The sequence below is a fragment of the Aotus nancymaae genome, unplaced genomic scaffold (assembly GCF_030222135.1).
Source record: "Aotus nancymaae isolate 86718 unplaced genomic scaffold, 86718_ANA_hifiasm-v0.15.2.pri h1tg000016l, whole genome shotgun sequence".
NCBI classification, from domain to species: Eukaryota; Metazoa; Chordata; class Mammalia; order Primates; family Aotidae; genus Aotus; species Aotus nancymaae.
In genome coordinates, this window is record NW_026988428.1 from 58,717,724 (window position 1) to 58,739,549 (window position 21,826).

General features: G+C 37.8%; 1 protein-coding gene across 4 annotated transcripts in view; it reads left to right on the forward strand.

Annotated features, from left to right (window-relative positions):
* STK38L (serine/threonine kinase 38 like) overlaps nt 1-20,793 on the forward strand; it is a 120,339-nt gene extending 99,546 nt beyond the window's left edge. For all 4 annotated transcript variants that reach the window (XM_064377372.1, XM_012457194.3, XM_064377370.1 and 1 more), the window contains exons 7-14: nt 1,269-1,423; nt 1,778-1,880; nt 2,026-2,087; nt 4,066-4,183; nt 4,620-4,743; nt 5,740-5,835; nt 16,311-16,402; nt 16,496-20,793. In XM_064377372.1, coding sequence (XP_064233442.1) covers nt 1,269-1,423; nt 1,778-1,880; nt 2,026-2,087; nt 4,066-4,183; nt 4,620-4,743; nt 5,740-5,835; nt 16,311-16,402; nt 16,496-16,623 — 878 coding nt within the window. In that variant the 3' untranslated portion in view covers nt 16,624-20,793. The remainder of the gene's footprint in view (nt 1-1,268; nt 1,424-1,777; nt 1,881-2,025; nt 2,088-4,065; nt 4,184-4,619; nt 4,744-5,739; nt 5,836-16,310; nt 16,403-16,495) is intronic.
* The last annotated feature ends 1,033 nt before the right edge of the window (nt 20,794-21,826 follow it).

Sequence of the window (21,826 nt, forward strand, 5' to 3'; positions counted from 1 at the left end):
CATGCCCAGCTAACTTTTTTGTATTTTTAGTAGAGATGGGGTTTCACCATGTTGGCAGGCTGGTCTCCAACTCCTGACCTCAAGTTATCCGCCCACCTCAGCCTCCCAAAGTGTTGGGATTACAGGCAGGAGCTGCCATGCCTGGCCCCCTATTTTTAAAGCCTCAAAAAATATATTAAAAAATGTAATCAGTTGTCAATTCTGTGTTGTAAGTGCACCAGTGTTTACAACAGATAAAGCTGTTAAAACTTTTTAAATTCCTTGAAAACAAAAGAATGTTTGCAGGTGCCTTTTTTTTTTGAGACGGAGTTTCACTCGTTACCCAGGCTGGAGTGCAATGGCGTGATCTCGGCTCACCGCAACCTCCGCCTCCTGGGTTCAGGCAATTCTCCTGCCTCAGCCTCCTGAGTAGCTGGGATTACAGGCACGCGCCACCATGCCCAGCTAATTTTTTGTATTAGTAGAGACAGGGTTTCACCATGTTGACCAGGATGGTCTCGATCTCTTGACCTCGTGATCCACCCGCCTCGGCCTCCCAAAGTGCTGGGATTACAGGCTTGAGCCACCGCGCCCGGCCCCACAGGTGCCTTTTTTAATGCAATAATGTCCCACTAAACTCTGAAAGAAGAATATATTTGGTTTCCAGGTGTACTTATTCTGATTTTTTTTTTTTTTTTTTTTTTTTTTGCAGTTTGACATTTTCCTCAGCAGTTAATTCCAGAAATTGAGTGGTAGATATTACTTCATTATCAGCTCTGTTGTGATTTGATTTCATATAGCCTCTGCCTTAAAATCATTGAATGTTATGAAACTTGTGTTTATGCAATGGCACTTTTATTTGACCCAAAATATGGTTAGAAATATACTGGGTAGATCATAAATTGAAAACAAGAAAGCTAGCTAGGCTGCCTCAGCTTCCCAAAATGCCTGTAGTCCCAGCATTTTGGGAGGCTGAGGCAGGCAGATAACTTGCAACCAGGACTTCAAGACCAGCCTGGCCAACATGGCAAAACCCTGTCTCTACTAAAATGCAAAAATTAGCTGGGTATGGTGGCGCACACTTGTATTCCCAGCTACTTGGGTGGGTGAGGCACGATAGTTTTTTGAACCCAGGAGGCGGAGGTTGATGTGAGCCATGATCACCGCACTCCAGCCTGGGTAACAGAGTGAGACTGTCTCAAAAAAAAAAAAATTCAGGAAAGCTTTTACAAGGTATTCCACCTTTGAGGCATTTTCAATAATAATATATTTAACTTTCCTTTATTTAGGTGACATGATGACATTGTTAATGAAGAAAGACACCTTGACAGAAGAGGAAACACAGTTCTACATTTCAGAGACTGTTCTGGCAATAGATGCGATCCACCAGTTGGGTTTCATCCATCGGGATATTAAGCCAGACAACCTTTTATTGGATGCCAAGGCATGTGAATAAACTGGTGAATTACTAGGCTGTTGATTAATTTTTAGAGCAGTAGAGCTGATTTTGTGATTGGAAATCCACAACCACAATTTAGATGATTGCTAAACATTATTTTATATAATAAGGTACTAGGAGAGGACTAGGGAATGAAATGATAACAGGGAATATGGCTGTCTATCTCCCTCCATTTTCTACATTTAAAAATCATCATCATCAGATATTTATAATTTTACATTTTACTTGTATAAATCCCAAGCTAACAGTATTTATAATTGGCATTTAACAGAGGAGTTTATAATAAGGCTTTTTGTTTTCAAAGTTAATATAATCTGATTTTACTGGATTTTTTTTTAGGGTCATGTAAAATTATCTGATTTTGGTTTATGCACTGGATTAAAGAAAGCTCACCGGACTGAATTTTATAGAAATCTCACACACAACCCACCAAGTGACTTCTGTAAGTTTTTTTTTTTTTTCTGGTTAAGATATTGTAGCTGGTTTAATTGAGTACTGTAGAGAACTGAAGGTTCTTTCCCTTTCCCCACTCCTTAATCCACTGTGTTTTAGAAGTAAATGTGTGATTTTGTTTTTGTTGAAATTAGCATTTCAGAACATGAACTCAAAGAGGAAAGCAGAAACTTGGAAGAAGAACAGGAGACAACTGGTGAGTCAACCATGTTTTTAAGAAAGAATTTTGTGCCTTGGTTCTCAAATCTTATCTGGTTTTAACTTGATTATTTGTATCTTTATAATGATTACTATTTACTGCCTAACAATGATAGCTCTTTTTCTGGAATCACACAGTTTTCTTAGTTTCTCTGTTAAGTTGCCTTGCCTGTAAAGCAAAATGTTGGTTTTTACTTTATAACTTTACAGTACTTTACTGAGCATACCTATGAGTAAGCTGTTTACTAGAAATGAGCACTTTAAATAAAACTCACTGAGGTGAATGCAATTGTACTGAATGTCTTGTGATTCCCATTTTTCATATCTGTGTTACAAATCCTGATACAACAAATATCAATCAGCAAGTAAGGTGGTTGTTTCTAAGAACTTCTTATAAACAAATTAAGAAGTTTGGGATGTAAACAGTGTTACAATAAAACAGATAAAATTAGAAAAAGCTGGCTTTGCCACTGATAAACTTAATTACTCCTTTAATATAGAATTACATTATTTTTAACCCCATACTATTTCCCCTCTATAACTGAGCAAATAGAATTGCTTCCCATTCTTCCTCTTTCCCTTTGTCCTGTTAATATGGTCCATGAACATTCTGCGGGTTAAGAAAGTGCCTTTGGATTTTGTTTTCCCAATTTCTTATAAAATGCCTGGCACATATGGACACTCTATAAATATTTGTTCAACCAAGTGATAAAAGGAAAAGTAATTCAGCATTCCCTCAGGAAAGTAAATAGACTGAAAAATAATAGTCTAATACCCTCTAAAACCAAATAAAATGACCTTTGCGTTACTGAGTTTATTATCTCATTAACCTAAGTAATTGCAAACTTCCTATGCTTGTAAAAACATTTCTGTATTTTTAAATGTATTGAGTTATGCATTAAGGAGAAAAACTTTGTTCCACTTTTAAAATGTGCCAATTTTAGATCAGATTTTGCAATTGAGAATAATTGCAGTATTTCCTGTATTTATTTCCTATTTTTAAAGGGAAAAACTGAATGCTGCTTAAAAATATGGTAGGGGAATTCTGTACCCCCCTATTTACACAATATTACTCAGGTGTGTGTTTTATTATTCTCATGGCCAACAGTCACCAAGCCTTAGATCAAGTGTTTCCCAAGGGAGAAGTAGAGAGGACTCAGTGTTTGGGACAGGAAATGTTTTTAGCACCTGGATCCCCTGCCCTCTAAATGCCAGTCATGTCATTGAGATGACAAACTCTGCAGTCATACATTTACCATGGCCCCAAGAGTACTACCCCTAGTTGAGAATTACTGCCTTGTAGAAATCATTTTTGTAAGATTTCATATAAATTAAGAATTCAAAACTGCATAGCTTCCTAATAGATAAGCAGTACCCTGGAATTAAATTTCTAATGAAAATACCTCATGCTTATTTTTGTAGTTTGTAGTTTACAAAGCACGTGCCTTTTATTGTTTCATCTTCATATCAACTCTACTAGGGCAGGTATTATTATTCCAATTTTATGTAGGCAAAAGGTAAGCCTCAGAGAAACTGAGTAATTTGCCAAAGAACACATTAGTAGTGAGTGGGGAAGCCAGGTCTTCTAGGTTCAACTTTTTAATTCTATTTGAAATAGACTGAAGGCTATATATATAAATAACTTAACTGAGCTTCCTAGGGGACGGCAGAAATGATGTATTCTTATAAAACGCCTGGTACATATGGACACCCTATAAATATTTGTTCAACCAAGTGATGAAAAGAAAACTAATTCAGCATTCCCTCAGGAAAGTAAATAGACTGAAAAATAATAGTCTATAACATATTATCTGATGCACTACCTACCACTAAGCCTTGCACATGATAAACATGTGAAATAAATATAAATGAAAATTTAACACCTCTATATATTGCTTTTTCCAGTAGTAAGCTATCCTCAGATATATATTTTTTCAATGTTAAGAATGCTGGTTTGACAAGCTGCTCCTTTGTAGGCATATTCCACAGTTGGGACACCAGATTACATTGCTCCAGAAGTATTCATGCAGACTGGTTACAACAAATTGTGTGACTGGTGGTCTTTGGGAGTGATTATGTATGAAATGCTAATAGGTATGTTTTATCATTCATTTATGTACAAAATATATACATTTCCTTGAGTGCCATTATTTGAACATATTACAGATATCATTGACTAAAATATTTGAAGTTTTTTAAACTTAATTCTGATGTCCCCCCAATGTTAAATGCATACTGATCAATACCAGTGAGCTCTCCAGGGATCCTGTTTCTGGAAGGCAAGTATTTAACCCAAACTCCCACGTATAAAAATTGTTACCTGCATAGCTTTTCATGTAAAAGGGGAAGCAGTGCTTTAAATCTTTTATTTTATTGACTTTATTAGCAATTTTATTGTAAATTGATGAATGGTGGCGTTTTTGACTGTTAAAGAGAGCACTCAGTTTGGTTTCTTATAGCACATGTTTGGTAGGTATAACTTCACTGATCACAAAGCTGATGAAACATTTTTTATTTCTTTGATACATAGGATATCCACCTTTCTGCTCTGAAACACCTCAAGAAACGTACAGAAAAGTGATGAACTGGAAAGAAACTCTGGTATTTCCTCCAGAGGTACCTATATCTGAGAAAGCCAAGGACTTAATTCTCAGGTTAGTGGTTAAATTCCTAGAGGAGTTCATAGTGTCTTCAAAACTTCCTAAGTACCTAAACAACTCATTTCACTTTTGTGGGGGAAGAGCGGATACCACTGATGTATATACAAAGAGATCAATAAAGGTGTTTTTAAAAATGTAAACTCTTAAAAGGAAGTATGCAGAAAAAAATGTAGGAATTAAAAAGAGGGAGGAGGTCTTATATTGCTTCAGTTACTGATATATGTAAAAGCAAAAGGTCACTTCTGTTAGAATGCAATGACCTGATTCCATTAAAGAGAAAAGGGAAAATGTTAGTAGTAGATTCTTGTCATGAAAAGTATATACGTGAAATCTTTTAAGCAAAAATTTCCATGTGTTCCTCAACTAATATGAAGTGTTTTGGTACTGTTGTGAATGGCTGGAAGGACTATAAATTGGGGCAACTTGTGGGAATAGCCAGTTGGCTGCATACTATTTTTAAAAATCCCTAAACTATAAATGACCTTTGATCCAGAAGTTCTACTTTTAGGAATTTTATTTATGCAGATAGTCATATATGTGTAAAGATTTAGGTACAATATGTTTATCATGGTATTTAATATTGAAAACTAAATGTTCAACAATATTGGACTGGCTCAACAGTAGACTGGCTATAGTATTTTCATATGTAAGTTTTAGGAAACAAATTTATAGAAAAATATTTAGTGACTTTGGCAAACTTTCTCAGTATATCAAGTAAAAAAAAGCAGACCTAACATAGTAACTATAGTATCAACACAGTATTTTCAATACTATAAAAGATTAGAAGATTAGAATATTTATAGTCATTATCTCTAAATAATGCTATTACAGATGATTTTTATTTTCTTTCACATTTCCTACAATAAACATAGTTAACATCAATAAAAAGAAAAATATCATACTGCTTTAAAAAAAAATATTTGAAGTAATCCAGCTAGAATACTTTAGATGTAAGTTGTGTATGATAATTTCTCTGTTTCCATGTTGTAGATTTTGTATTGACTCTGAAAATAGAATTGGAAATAGTGGAGTAGAAGAAATAAAAGGTCATCCATTTTTTGAAGGTGTGGACTGGGAGCACATAAGGTATGTTCCTAGGCTTTGAATGGGAGAGGTCTGAGTGAAAAGGAATTTCTAGAGTTAGCAATTAACTTACCTCTGATTCTGCTAGTTCAATACAAAAGACATATAATGTCATTAAGTCCAGTATTTTCTGGATTATGTAAGTGAGTGGGACTGTTGTGGCTATAGCTAAATGACTCATTTTAGGCTAACATCCACTTTCAGGGAAGAACATTGGGCAGCTGTTTAGATTCTTATATTCATACTCACACAGTGAAGGCTGTTAGCATATGAAAGATGTATTTCCATTTCACACTGTGACCTCTCATTTTTGTCATTGCTGTAATATACCACATAGTATCTCCTTAATTAATTTACAATAAGGTACAGTCCCTTCTTTAAACATTAGTTGGGGAGGGCATTAAATAATACAAGTAACTTTTAAGAATTTGCTTACAGTTGTTAATTGTGAGCATTGGCCTTTTTTCAGTTTATGGCAAAACTACCTTTTCTCCACACAGCAACAGTTTAGAAGCATAAATCAGGCCACGCCACTTTCCTGCTTCCCTTTGTACTTGGAATACAGTGAAGAAGCCTTCAGTGCTTTCTTAGTACTTCAGGGTATAGCGCTTGCCTCATCTGCAGAAGTTGCATCTCAATGGCCTTTCCTACTCCTCTTCCCACCTCCAAGTTTGGCCATTTGCTATTCATTCTGACTGAAATGCCCTCTCCCCACTACCTCTACCCCTACCCTGCCTAGCTGGCTCCTTTGCATCTTCCAAGACAGCTTATGTGTCATTTCCTTGGTACAGATCTTCACTGGAGAACCTGCTATGTGCTAGGGACTCTGATTATTATTATTATTTTTTTGAGACAGAGTCTCACACTGTACACAGGCTGGAGTGCTGTGGCGTGATCATGGCTCATTGAAGCCTCGACCCTCCAGCCTCAAGTGATCCTCCCACCCCAGCCCCATAAGTAGCTGAAATTACACGCGCTGCTACCATACCCAGCTAATTTTGTCGTGTTTTTTTTTTTTTTGGTAGAGATAGGGTTTCACCATGTTGCTCAGGCTGGTCTTTTTTTTTTTTTTTTTTTTGAGACAGAGTCTCGCTCTGTTGCCAGGCACCAGGCTGGAGTGCAGTGGTCCGATCTCGGCTCACTGCAACCTCTGCCTCCCAGGTTCAAGCAATTCTCCTGCCTCAGCCTCCCAAGTAGCTGAGACCACAGGTGCATGCCACCACACCCAGCTAATTTTTGTATTTTTAGTAGAGACGGGGTTTCACCATGTTGGCCAGGATGGTCTCGATCTCTTGACCTTGTGATCCACCTGCCTCGGCCTCCCAAAGTGCTGGGATTACAGGTGTGAGCCACCGCACCCGGCCCCAGGCTGGTCTTGAACTCCTGAGCTCAAGTGATCCAACTGCCTCAGCCTCCCAAAGTGCTGGGATTACAGGCGCACAGCCCACTCTGCCTATTATAACAATAGCTAGTTTTAAAAAATCATTTATTGTGTATCCAGGACTGTTCTAATTACTTTACTTGTATTTCTCATCTTATCCTCATATAAGCTTTATAAAGTAGGAATTGTTATTATCCCTGTTTTACAAGTGAGGAAACTAAAGCATAGAAAAGTTAAGTAATGTTCCTACAATGGGCAGCTAGTAAATGAAAAAGCTAGAGTTGGATCCAGGCAGTTAGATTGGATCCAGGCAGCATAATGATTAAGAGTTAGTGGAAGGCCTAACTCTTAATCATTATGCTGTATAATACTATACACACACAACTTAATTGAATAGAAAGAACTATGATATCCCCCCTTTTACAGTGGGAAGGATGCTTAGAGACTGCTAGTTCTCCTGGTTTTATAATGAGGGAATAGTCACGGCACAGGGACTTGCCTGCCAAGATCATACTGCTAGTTAATAACAGAAAGGTTAGATCTCAGTGCTCCAGGGTTCTTTCCGCTAAACTAGGTTTATTAAATTAGTACATTAAGTATAAATGAGTTGGAATAATTCTGGTAAAAAATATATATGGTTTTATATAATTTGGTAAACTTACCACCTAATAAATCCAATAAATATTTGTTGAAAAAACAGAAGTAATAAAAACTGATAGCTTCTTTTAACTATCTCTATAAGCTTTTTAGCATGATAAGAACGCATTTTCTTTCTTTTTTTTTTTTATTAAAGATGGGGTTTCACCATAATGGCCAGGCTGGTCTTGAACTCCTGACCTCAGGTGATCCACCCACCTCAGCCTCCCAAAGTGCTAGGATTACAGGTGTGAGCCACTGCGCCCAGCCAGAAGGCATTTTCATGACTGGTTTCCTTCTTTTTTTTTTTTTTTTTGAGATGGAGTCTCACTCAGTTGCCCAGGCTAGAGTGCAGTGGCATGATCTTGGCTCACTGCAACCTCTGCCTCCCTTGGTTCAAGCCATTCTCCTGCCTCAGCCTCCCAAGTAACTGGATTACAGGCATGCACCACCATGCCTGGCTATTTTTAGTAGAAATGGGGTTTCACCATGTTAGTCAGTCTGGTCTCAAACTCCTGACTTCATGATCTGCCCTCCTCAGCCTCCCAAAGTGCTGGGATTGCAGGACTGGTTTCTTTTTCACTATCTTTGATTCTCCTAAAATTTATATGACAGAAGTTTTTGTATTCAGATTTCATCACAAATAGTCCCTTTACCTATGTGCCCCTCATTTCCCCAAATGATTTTTAATTTATGGATTGTTATTAGAATTCTATTCCTAAATCAATTAAGAAGATCAGTCCTTATAATATCTCACATACTTTATGCAATTATACAATCTTTTAAATAAAAACTCTTGAGTAATTTTGACTGAGAGATCTGGGACGACTTCACAGAAGAGCTGACCTGTGAACTAAGACTTAAGGATGGGTGATGAAGATTTCAGGAAGCAGAAGTGAGGAAAACACATATTCAAGGCCAAACAGAAAAAGATGCATTCCAGGTAAAGGAAAAAGGTTTAAAACAATTCAGAGTGTTTCTGGAGGCAGAAGCGTGAAGTGACAAGAGATGAAACAAATGAAAGGAGGGAAGATGGCCACTTAGGAGGAAGTCGGGATTGCAGCTCCGAGAGAAGGCGCAGAGGGTGAGTGGATGCCGCATTTCCAGACGGATTTTTACTGCCCACAGACCAGGAGATTCACAGGAGGAGAAGCCCACAGGTCGCCAGCGCTGCTGGTTTGAGTGGCGTGTCCGCTCAGCCTATGCCCTGGGGCGGGGGGCAGTGGCTTCTTATGCGGAGCAAGGGAGACAGAGTTCCCTCTGAGCCAGCAAGGGGAGCTGAAGCAGGGAGTCAAGCCAGGAGACTCACTGGCAAGGGCGTGCCACGAATCTCAGTGCCGCTGGTTCGGCTGACGCAGCGGCACACAGGGCAGCGGATTTTAACTGCCCACAGACCAGGAGATTCACAGGCGGAGAAGCTCCACGGGTTCCCAGCGCCGCTGGTTGGACCGGAGCAGCTGCTCGGCCTGCACCGGGGGCAGGGAGCAGCAGCTCCTTGAGCAAAGTGAACGACACTGTGTCCCCTCTGGGCCAGCAAGGGGAGCTGAGGCAGGGAGTCAAGCCAAGAGATTCCCGTGCAAAGAGGGCCCCACTGGAAACACGGCTGAACCAGGGACGGTCCAGCTCTGTGGGGGAGGGGCGTCCTCCATCGGGAAACACCCTGCAGTTCCCGGGGCAATTTGCTGTAACCAAGACAACCCGCCACTACAGACTCCGTCACTACAGGGGCGGGCCAGCATAGCAGAAGCAGTTCTAACTACACCCATATAAACAGGACTGTAGGGAAGCTCACACGGAAGCTCAGCGAAGCCTCTGCAGGCTGAATGTGACTAGACTGCCACCTTGTGGGCAGGGAAAACAACAGCAACACAGCTGAAAAACATAAAGCCCTAACTACTCCCTGGGCCAGAACACCTGGGGGGAAGAAAAGGGGGTTTATGAGTTCAGCTGCTGCAGACTTAAAATTACCAAAATCAGAAAGACAGCAACTACAAAGTCGATAGGTGGATAAATCCACAAAGATAGGAAGAAACCAGCGCAAAAAGGATGAAAACACCCAAAACCAGAACACCTCTCCTCCTACAAGGGAGCACAACTCCCCACCAGCAAGGGAACAAAACTGGATGGAGAATGAGTGTGATGAAATGACAGAATCAGCTTTCAGAAAGTGGATAATAAGAAACTTCCGTGAGCTAAAAGAACATGTTCTAACCCAATGCAAAGAAACTTAGAACCTTGAAAAAAGACTTGACGAAATGCTAACGAGAATGGACAACTTAGAGAGGAATATGAGTGAATTGATGGAGCTGAAAAACACAACACGAGAACTTCGCGAAGCATGCACAAGTTTCAACAGCCGAATTGACCAAGCAGAAGAAAGGATATCAGAGGTCGAAGATCAACTCAATGAAATAAAACGAGAAGGGAAGATTAGAGAAAACAAGGTAAAAAGGAATGAACAAAGTCAACAAGAATTATGGGACTATGTGGAAAGACCTAATCTACGTGTGATAGGTGTACCTGAATGTGACGAAGAGAATGCATCCAAGCTGGAAAATACTCTTCAGGATATTATCCAGGAAAACTTCCCCAACCTAGCAAGGCAGGCCAATATTCAAGTCCAGGAAATACAGAGAACACCACAAAGATATTCCTCTAGAAGAGCAACCCCAAGGCACATAATCATCAGATTCACCAGGGTTGAAATGAAGGAGAAAATACTAAGGGCAGCCAGAGAGAAAGGTCGGGTTACCCACAAAGGGAAACCCATCAGACTCACAGCAGATCTCTCAGCAGAAACCCTACAGGCCAGAAGAGAGTGGGGGCCAGTATTCAACATCCTTAAAGAAAAGAACTTTCAACCTAGAATTTCATATCCAGCCAAACTAAGCTTCATAAGTGAAGGAAAAATAAAATCCTTTGTGAACAAGCAAGTACTCACAGATTTCATCACCACCAGACCAGCTTTACAAGAGCTCCTGAAGGAGACACTACACATAGAAAAAAACAACCAGCACCAGCCACTCCAAAAACGCACGAAATGGTAAAGAGCAGCAACACTATGAAGAATCTGCATCAACCAATGGGCAAAACAGCCAGCTAGCATCAAAATGACAGGATCAAATTCACACATAACAATATTAACCCTAAATGTAAATGGACTAAATGCCCCTATCAAAAGACACAGACTGGCAAATTGGATAAAAAGCCAAAACCCATCAGTGTGCTGTATCCAGGAAACCCACCTCACATGCAAGGATACACAAAGGCTCAAAATAAAGGGATGGAGGAAGATTTACCAAGCAAATGGAGAGCAAAAAAAAGCAGGAGTTGCAATTCTCATCTCTGATAAAATAGACTTTAAAGCAACAAAGATCAAAAGAGACAAAGAAGGACATTACATAATGGTAAAAGGATCAATGCAACAAGAAGAGCTAACGATCCTAAATATATATGCACCTAATACAGGAGCACCCAGATACATAAGGCAAGTTCTTAAAGACTTGCAAAGAGACTTAGACTCCCACACAATAATAGTGGGAGACTTCAACACACCATTGTCAATATAGACAGATCAACGAGACAGAAAATTAATAAGGATATCCAGGACTTGAACTCAGACCTGGACCAAGCAAACCTAATAGACATTTACAGAACTCTCCAGCCCAAATCCACAGAGTATACATTCTTCTCAGCACCACATCGCACCTACTCTAAAATTGACCACATAATTGGAAGTAAATCACTCCTCAGCAAATGCAAAAGAACGGAAACCATGACAAACAGTCTCTCAGACCACAGTGCAATCAAGTTAGAACTCAGAATTCAGAAGCCAACCCAGAACCGCACAGCCTCATGGAAATTGAACAACTTTCTTCTGAATGTTGACTGGATAAACACTGAAATGAAGGCAGAAATAAAGATGTTCTTCGAAACCAACGAGAATGAAGACACAACATACCAGAATCTCTGGGACACATTTAAAGCAGTCTCTAGAGGAAAATATATAGCAATAAGTGCCCACATGAGAAGAAAGGAGAGATCTAAAATTGACACCCTATCGTCAAAATTGAAAGAGCTAGAGGAGCAAGATCAAAAAAAACTCAAAACCTAGCAGAAGACAAGAAATAACTAAGATCAAAGCAGAATTGAAGGAGATAGAGACACGAAAAACCCTTCAAAAAATCAATAAATCCAGGAGCTGGTTTTTTGAAAAGATCAACAAAATAGACAGACCACTATCCAGACTAATAAAAAAGAAAAGAGAGAATAACCAAATAGATGCAATAAAAAATGATAAAGGGGATATCACCACAGATTCCACAGAAATTCAAATCATCATCAGAGATTATTACAAACAACTCTATGCACATAAATTAGAAAACCTGGAAGAAATGGATAAATTCCTGGACAGTAGTCTCCTCCCATGCCTAAACCAGGAAGAAGTCGAAACCCTCAATAGACCAATAACAAGGTCTGAAGTCGAGGCAGCAATTAAGAGCCTACCACCCAAAAAAAGCCCAGGTCCAGATGGGTTCACAGCCGAATTCTACCAGACATACAAAGAGGAACTGGTACCATTCCTACTGAAACTATTCCAAATAATCCAAAAAGAGGGAATCCTTCCCAAATCATTTTATGAGACCAACATCATCCTAATACCAAAACCCGCAGGGACTCAACAAAAAAAGAAAACTACAGGCCAATATCCATGATGAACATAGATGCAAAAATCTTCAATAAAATACTGGCAAGCCGATTACAACAGCACATCAAAAAGCTTATCCACCATGATCAAGTAGGATTCATCCCGGGGATGCAAGGCTGGTTCAACATACACAAGTCTATAAATGTAATTCACCACATAAATAGAACCAAAAACAAAAACCACATGATTATCTCAATTGATGCAGAGAAGACCTTCGACAAAATTCAACAGCCCTTTATGCTAAAAACTCTCAATAAATTAGGTATTGATGGAACGTATCTCAAAATAATAAAAGCTATTTATGACAAACCAACAGCCAATATCATACTGAATGGGCAAAAACTGGAAGCATTCCCTTTGAAATCTGGCACTAGATAAGGAGGCCCTCTCTTACCACTCCTATTCAATATAGTACTGGAAGTTCTAGCCAGAGCAATCAGGCAAGAAAAAGAAATAAAGGGTATTCAATTAGGAAAGGAGGAAGTCAAATTGTCTCTATTTGCAGACGACATGATTGTATATCTAGAAGACCCTATCACCTCAGCCCAAAATCTCCTGAAAGATAAGCAACTTCAGCAAAGTCTCAGGATACAAAATCAATGTGCAAAAATCACAAGCATTCCTATACACCAATAACAGACTTAAAGAGAGCCAAATCAAGAACAAACTGCCATTCACAATTGCTACAAAGAGAATAAAATACCTAGGAATACAACTAACAAGGAACGTAAAGGACCTCTTCAAGGAGAACTACAAATCACTGCTCAACGAAATAAGAGAGGACACAAACAGATGGAGAAACATTCCATGTTCATGGTTAGGAAGAATCAATATCGTGAAAATGGCCATACTGCCCAAAGTAATTTACAGATTCAACGCTATCCCCATCAAGCTACCAATGACCTTCCTCACAGAACTGGAAAAAACCACCTTAAACTTCATATGGAACCAAAAGAGAGCCCGCATAGCCAAATCAATTCTAAGCAAAAAGAACAAAGCAGGAGGCATCACACTACCGGACATCAAACTCTACTACAAGGCTACAGTAATCAAAACAGCATGGTACTGGTACCAAAACGGAGATATAGAACAATGGAACAGAACAGAGGCGTCGGAGGTGACACAAGATATCTACAACCACCCGATCTTTGACAAACCTGAAAAAAACAAGCAATGGGGAAACGATTCCCTGTTCAATAAGTGGTGTTGGGAAAACTGGCTAGCCATATGCAGAAAGCAGAAACTGGACCCCTTCCTGACACCTTACACTAAAATTGACTCCAGATGGATTAAAGACTTAAACATAAGACCTAACACCATAAAAACACTAGAAGGAAACCTAGGGAAAACCATTCAGGACATAGGCGTAGGCAAGGACTTTATGACCAAAACACCAAAAGCATTGGCAACAAAAGCCAAAATAGACAAATGGGACCTAATCAAACTCCACAGCTTCTGCACGGCAAAAGAAACAGTCATTAGAGTGAATCGGCAACCAACAGAATGGGAAAAAATTTTTGCAGCCTACCCGTCTGACAAAGGGCTGATATCCAGAATTTACAATGAGCTAAAAAAGATTTACAAGAAAAAAACAAACAAGCCCATTCAAAAATGGGCGAAGGATATGAACAGATACTTTACAAAAGAAGACATACATGAGGCCAACAAACATATGAAAAAATGCTCATCATCACTGGTCATTAGAGAAATGCAAATCAAAACTACATTGAGATACCATCTCACGCCAGTTAGAATGGCGATCATTAAAAAATCTGGAGAAAACAAATGCTGGAGAGGATGTGGAGAAATAGGAACACTTTTACACTGTTGATGGGAGTGTAAATTAGTTCAACCACTGTGGAAAACAGTGTGGCGATTCCTCAAGGACCTAGAAATAGAAATTCCATTTGACCCAGCAATCCCATTATTGGGTATATATCCAAAGGATTATAAATCGTTCTACTATAAGGACACATGCACACGAATGTTCATTGCAGCACAATTTACAATAGCAAAGACCTGGAACCAACCCAAATGCCCATCGATGATAGACTGGACAGGAAAAATGTGGCACATATACACCATGGAATATTATGCAGCCATTAAAAACGAGGAGTTCACGTCCTTTGTAGGGACATGGATGAACCTGGAAACCATCATTCTCAGCAAACTGACACAAGAACACAAAATCAAACACCACATGTTCTCACTCATAGGCGGGTGTTGAACAAGGAGAACACATGGACACAGGGAGGGGAGCACTATACACGGGGGTCTGTTGGGGGGGGACAGTGGTGGGGTGGGGAGTTGGGGAGGGATAGCATGGGGAGAAATACCAGATATAGGTGAAGGGGAGGGAGGCAGCAAATCACACTGCCACGTATGCACCTATGCAACAACCTTGCATGTTTTTCACTATGTACCCCAAAACCTAAAATGCAATTTAAAAAAAAAAAAAAAAAAAACAAATGAAAGGAGGAAGGACAGTGGAAGACAGAACTGGAGGGGAAGCTGGAACCACACCATGAAAACCCTTGAATGTCATGCTAAGCTGACTGTTTGTATCATAATGAAGTGCTACATTGTGAGGTGATGGGAAGGACAAAAAGACCGACAGACGATAATAACAGAAAAATGCATACAAATGGGCAAAAAGTATTTTTGCCTCAAACTGCAGGCTGCTACCATCACCAGGGAGAACTTCACATGGCCTCAGCACAATCGACAGACTCTTCCATGTACTTCCATGCAGTCACTGCTCCTCAAACAGTGCACACAGTATAATGTAGGCATGAAGATTTGTGCAAAGGAGTAAATGAATGAATTTTTCCCTGCCTATCCAAGTTGAAAACTATTTCTCTTGTTTGTATCACAACATATTGCTTGCTCCTGAAGCTATTCAGATGCTTTTGTGCTTTTCTCTGAGATTTGAAGGCATTTGTGGACAGGGACCAGGCTATGCCTGTCCACATATGCCCTAATACCTAGCAGAGTGTCTTGCAAACAGCAGCTATTCATTATTTGTTGAATATATAAATAATATGGAAGATAAAATGGTCTAATTATATCACAACAGTGTGTTGATCTAAGTTGAAAAGAAACCTATTTAAATTTGCCATCAAAAAAAAAAAAAAAACTCTTTTACTTTTCATTAACTCACTTTTTAAAAATAGTATGAGAAAGTCTTGGTACAGAGATAGAAAATGGCAAGTAGGTGGGGATGCTTAATGGGTAAAAAAAGGAATGAATAAGACCTACTATTTGATAGCACAAGAGGGTGACTATAGTCAGTAATAACTTAATTGTATTTTTTTTTCATTTTTTTCTTAGCAAGGACTTATTATGGAAGAGAAAATTGTACATTTTTAAATAACTTAGAATGTAATTCGATTGTTTGTACCTCAAAGGATAAATGCATGAGGGGATGCATACCCCATTCTCCATGATGTACTTATTACCCATTTCATGTCAGTATCAAACTGTCTCATGATACCTATAAATATATATACCTACAACATAATCATAAAAATTAAAAACAAAAAAGTTTTTTAAATTCCAAGTAAATGAAAACATTTTAATAAAAAATTATACTCAACTATTTTGAACTCCCTTTTACTATTCTCAAATCCACAATAAATTTCCTTGACTTTTCTAATATCTATAGAATAGTATACAGAATTTACAAGTAGAATTATTTGTTGGAGATTGAGAGTTTCAGAAAAGTTACCATGCCTACTTAATACCTTTTTATAGGGAAAGGCCAGCAGCAATCCCTATAGAAATCAAAAGCATTGATGATACTTCAAATTTTGATGACTTCCCTGAATCTGATATTCTACAACCAGGTAAGACAATCTATAATGTAACTAACGCTATTAAACGTCTTTGAAGATGACGGCATTTCACTAATGAAATTCCTTTAATTTTTCTCTTTCTAGTGCCAAATACCACAGAACCGGACTACAAATCCAAAGACTGGGTTTTTCTCAATTATACCTATAAAAGGTTTGAAGGGTTGACTCAACGTGGCTCTATCCCCACCTACATGAAAGCTGGGAAATTATGAATGAAGATAACATTTGCCCATAACCAAGAGAACTCAGGTAGCTGCATCACCAGGCTTGCTTGGCGTAGATAACAATACACTGAAATACTCCTGAAGACGGTGGTGCTTATTGACTACAAGAGGAAATTCTACAGGATTAGGATTTCTAAGACTACTATAGGAATTGGTTGGCAGTGCCAGCTGGCTCTTTTTTTTTTAAATATTTTATTATTTTTGTTAACTTTATTATACGAAGGTACTGGAATAAAAGGAACGGACATCCCTTTCTAACTGCACTGCCTACATGCGTATTAAGGTCCATTCTGCCTGTGTGTGCTGTGGCTTTGAACTGTAACACCTCTAATCAATTCAGGAGAAACATATCATTTAAAGCAACATAGGCTAACCTGTAGGTAACACTGCAGTATTGATGTTTTACTGCAATTCTATGGGTCTAGATAATCAGTAAAAGCCATCTTCCATAGTTGGTGTTAGAACATTGCCCTATTGGTTTGGACATCTGTAGAATATATATGAAGACATTTTCTGTAATGGTTTTAAGAAATTTAAAAAGAAATTCACTGGTTCTCTAAAAAATAGAATTTATCATCAAGTTATTACACAAACTCCACAGTAGAGAGTGACAAGTTTATAATAAGAAAGAGAAAGTTTAACACCTTCACTCAAGCACTCCACTAATATATTTATGTTGCATTCAGAAATACTGATGACCTTTATATATGTAGTCTGTATACTCTTAGGGAGACGTACTGTATTATATAACATGTAAAGTTGATTTTCTTGTGACAAGAGGACTTCTTTTTTAACAAGAGGACATGGCATTATTTTAATTTGATTATGGTGAGTTGAATTTCAGAAATGACCATGAAGGCTGCTTGTAGAATTAGTGTATTTTTATTAAACTATTTTTTTAAATGTCAAACTTCTATTATGTAAATGGACTTGTAGAGAACAAAAAGCTATTTACTTTGGTTTTCTAGAAAGTTGTTACATATCATGGCTGGTTAACTTTTATTTCTTTTGATGAAAATGTTTCCTTTGATAGTACTTGTATTATTGTGCCATTATTTTCGTATGCTCCAAATGTACCAAAGATCTTCAACAGTGGATGCTCACAACTAGTAGAATTTTCCTTTCCTGTGGGAATGCTGTATTCAGACCTGACAGATCTTTGATAGAGGTCGGTTTATTCAAGGGCAATATTGTTCATGTTTAGCTATATCACTGTGGTGAATATAGATGGAATTAAGGAAGTAAATACAGGCCAGGGGGTTGTGATGAGAGGACAGGGGAGATAATGTCAGCATCAAATTCTTTGGGTATTGCCCTAAGAATTAAATAATCTTTTCCAGCTTAATATTTTAATTCTAATTCAAACAACTCTGAGGTTTTGGTTTCATTAGTACTAGTTGAGGAATAATATGCTAACAAAGAATGGCCTAATGTTTGTCTTAACTGTTAATGGATGGAATTTTTAAAATATACAACAATGATAACCATTATAAATGATCTATGATCAAAATCTAAAGTGATGATTTGTTCGTAGGAATGTCTTCCTAATGGGGAAGAGTTGCATAGGAGCATTATGCAAATCTATAAAAACTTTTATAAATGTTGCTGCTAGGTAGCTCCACAGTGTTTTCATAAGGCCATCCTGTTTCCTCCCACTTCCCTATTTTTGGTTTGTTTCTTTTAAAAATATTTGTTGAGTACTTATGTGTTTATCTAAGAGTTCATTTCCATTTTTCTAGTCGGAATTTTTTGAGTATTTAGGAGAGAGCTATTAAAAACCCTGGGGATACCTCAATTTGACCAACTCTAATTTTTCTAATTATAACTGCCTTTAATTAAAATAATATTAACTTTTGCTGAAGTTTATGAGATTTCCACACCCCACATTGCTCCCCCCCTTTATTTATTTATTTTTTTAAAGAGGACTGTTTTGCTAGTGTGATAATGAATAGGTAAGATACGAGGTAATTGCAACATTCTCTAGTTCTAGTATGGTTAACTGTTCTTGAAATGGTATTGAAAAATGCCATTAATTCAAATTGACAGAGATTGATAAAAAGAAACTAATTTACGTAAGTTTACTTTTTAATTGCATAAGAATAGAGCATTTTTTTTTGTTTTGAGTTCCCTCATTCTTATTACCAGAAAGAGCTTGCAAATTGGCACTGGAAGGATAGTTCTGGAAAGCTACTTTGTTGAGAGTCTCATTCTTCCCTGGAGTTAATAGAGTGATTCACAATCTTTGAGGTTTTCTCCTCATCAAAAGCATTTCTTAAGTGCCTATCTAAAAGCAATTAAAGACTGTGTCTGCCCTTTGGAAGCTAAGAATTTGATTCATGATGCAAATTAACCAGATAATTTGCAAAGTACCCTTGAGACTGAATTTTCTCTATTATACATTTCCCATATTTCAGGTGAATAATTTAATTTAAATGATAAAACCCTATCTAATCAACTGGGCATAATGACATTTTCTTTAAATTAGACTCTATTTTGAATTAAAAGAGTTTTATTATAAACTGTGTTTTTGGTTTTTCTAAGTATATAGAAAGCTTGTATAATTCAGATTTATCAATTTCCTGATTTAATGTAGACTTTGACTTTTTTATTAAAAACCTTTGTATTAAAGCAAGTTACGTTATTTTTCTTTTATGCATTTATTACTAACATAGCTTTAAATCTTTAAATGTATTGAAGCATTGTGCTGTCTGAAAATAAGCAATTGCTTATAAACCAGCCACTTCTGAATACAGTATATAGCTGATTTGATAAGCTAGTTAGTGAATGGAAAATAAGTGTGGGGTATTAAAAATGTTCTTTGGTTGGTAAGGCCTAAGATGGGGGTTTCATTTATTTCTATATTTTTTCTGTTTTTTTAAACAGCTGCAGAGCTTTGTGTAAATCTCTAAATTTTAAATATCTTTAAGTACATTTATTTTTGGTGTTTTATTGTAGAAAACCTTAGACAATTAATCAGTCAGTTCTTTACTGACAGGAGCAGCAGCTGTCTTTTAATGATCTACAAATAAATGAATTGAGATTTTAGTCTGTAGAAGTCCCTGGCTACCAAACACATTCTCTCTTTGAATTGTTAAAATTCAAAACATTCAAAATAACTGTTTTGCTACAACCATGATTATTTTATTTAAATTTATTTTCTCTTTAGAAGTGCACTTATTTCTGAAAAATCTTAGTGAAACAAATGCTTAGAACAAATATAAGACACTTGGGACTACTAGAGATATTTTAGATTTTTATGAAAAAATGTGAGGGAATATTGCTGCTTAAAGGAATAAAAATATATCTTAGCTATTTTTTTAAAAGCAATATAATTCAGCAATTGTCTAGAAAAGTAATCAGGCTAATGAGTTTGGTGTTCAGTTACTGAGTTTCAAAAATGTTTTGGTGGCAGGACTTTTTAATTGAAGGTAAGACAAGAATAAAAACTATGTTTACAAAATTTCTGCTGGTGAGGTTTTTTGGTTTTATTTTTGAGTTTTGAGATAGGTGTTACCCAAAACTCAAGAAACACTACTTAATGTAAATTACTGACCAACTTTTACACTCGAAAATCACATCAAGAACAAAATATTTGAAGTTTATATTTAAAATCTCCAAATCTGTAGCTAAAAACATATTGGCTATACTTTTTAGGTACTTATTGGATGTACAGCTTATATACAACTACCCAACTTGGTCAAAACTAATTAGCAAGCACTAAACTGATGAAAATGTGTCAAAATAGCATAGGAATATAAGTGGCCCAGGTACCACTACCTCCTGTTCTGTGGAAGACACTGACAATCATGATGACTTTTTCCACGGAGCCTCAAGGGAGCCAGTGAAAATCCCATTCAGCCTCATTTCTCTCCAACTGTTCCTTGACATACATCATTTCAATAATGTCATTGTAAGACACAACAGTGAAAACACTGAATGTTAAAATTTAGGCATTATAGCAAACTTGGAGACTCTAAATTCATCTTTCAAAAACATCTAGTGATACAAAGAACTTATATTTGTACACAAAATGCCTTTACTTGTTTTTTACAACTACTCTGTAATTACATAATTACCATCATTTTATAGATGATGAACATGAGGCCCAGTGATCATGACTTGCCTAAAACACAAGTAATAAATTGCCCTTGAACCCAAGTCCAGTGTTGCCTACTCCTTCAAATCATAGAGTGAACTTCATTGAAAAAATAGCTCACATGCTCCTAGAATCTCAGGAGTATACATGGAGTGATAGGGACAGAGTTATTACTTTGCATACTTTTGACTACAAGTGACAGAAAACACAAGCAACAATGGCTTCAATGATAAGGAAAGTTTGTATATTATGTAACAGTAAGACACAAGATAGAGAGCTTCCAGAGTAGTCATTTTAGCATCTCAGAAACGTCAAGGAATCCAAGAGCACAAGAGCAGTGGTATGCACCTGTAGTCCGAGCTACTCAGGAGGCTGAGGCAGGAGGATCCCTTGAGGCCAACCTGGGCAACTATACCAAGACCCCGTTTTCCATTTTTCTACTTTGTCATGATAATTGTGTTGGCTTTGTCCTTGGTCTTGTTTTCCCAGAGAAGCTAGATGGCTGCAGAGACTCTAAGCATCAAATCCTCACACAACATGTAAGGCCTTAAAAAAAACAAACACTTCTGCATCTCACTGTTGTTTTTTTTTTTTTGAGAAAGTCCCACTCTGCTGCCCAGGCTGGAGTGCAGTGGCATGGTCTTAGTTCATTGCAACCTCCTCCACCTCCTGGATTCTCCTGCCTCAGCCTCCCAAGTAGCTGGGATTACAGGCGTGTGCCACCACAGCCAGTTTTTTTTTGTTGTTTTTTTTTTTTTTAGTAGAGACAGGGTTTTGCCATGTTGGCCAGGCTGGTCTCAAACTCCTGACTTCAGGTGATCCGCCCGCCTCGGCCTCCCAAAGTGCTGGGATTACAGATGTGAGCCACCGTGCCCAGCCTTGTATCTCTGCTTTTTAAGAGCAAGGAAAATCTTTTCCAGAAGGATTCTATGCAAAGTAACCCTTGCATCTTACTGTCCATGACTGTGCCATCCATATAGTCCTAAACCAGTACCTGATGGGCAGTTGATTTAAAACTAATCAAGCATCACATCCCTGCTACTGGGATGAGGCTCACCTAAAGAACATGGCCACATGGATACCAGAACCAAATTA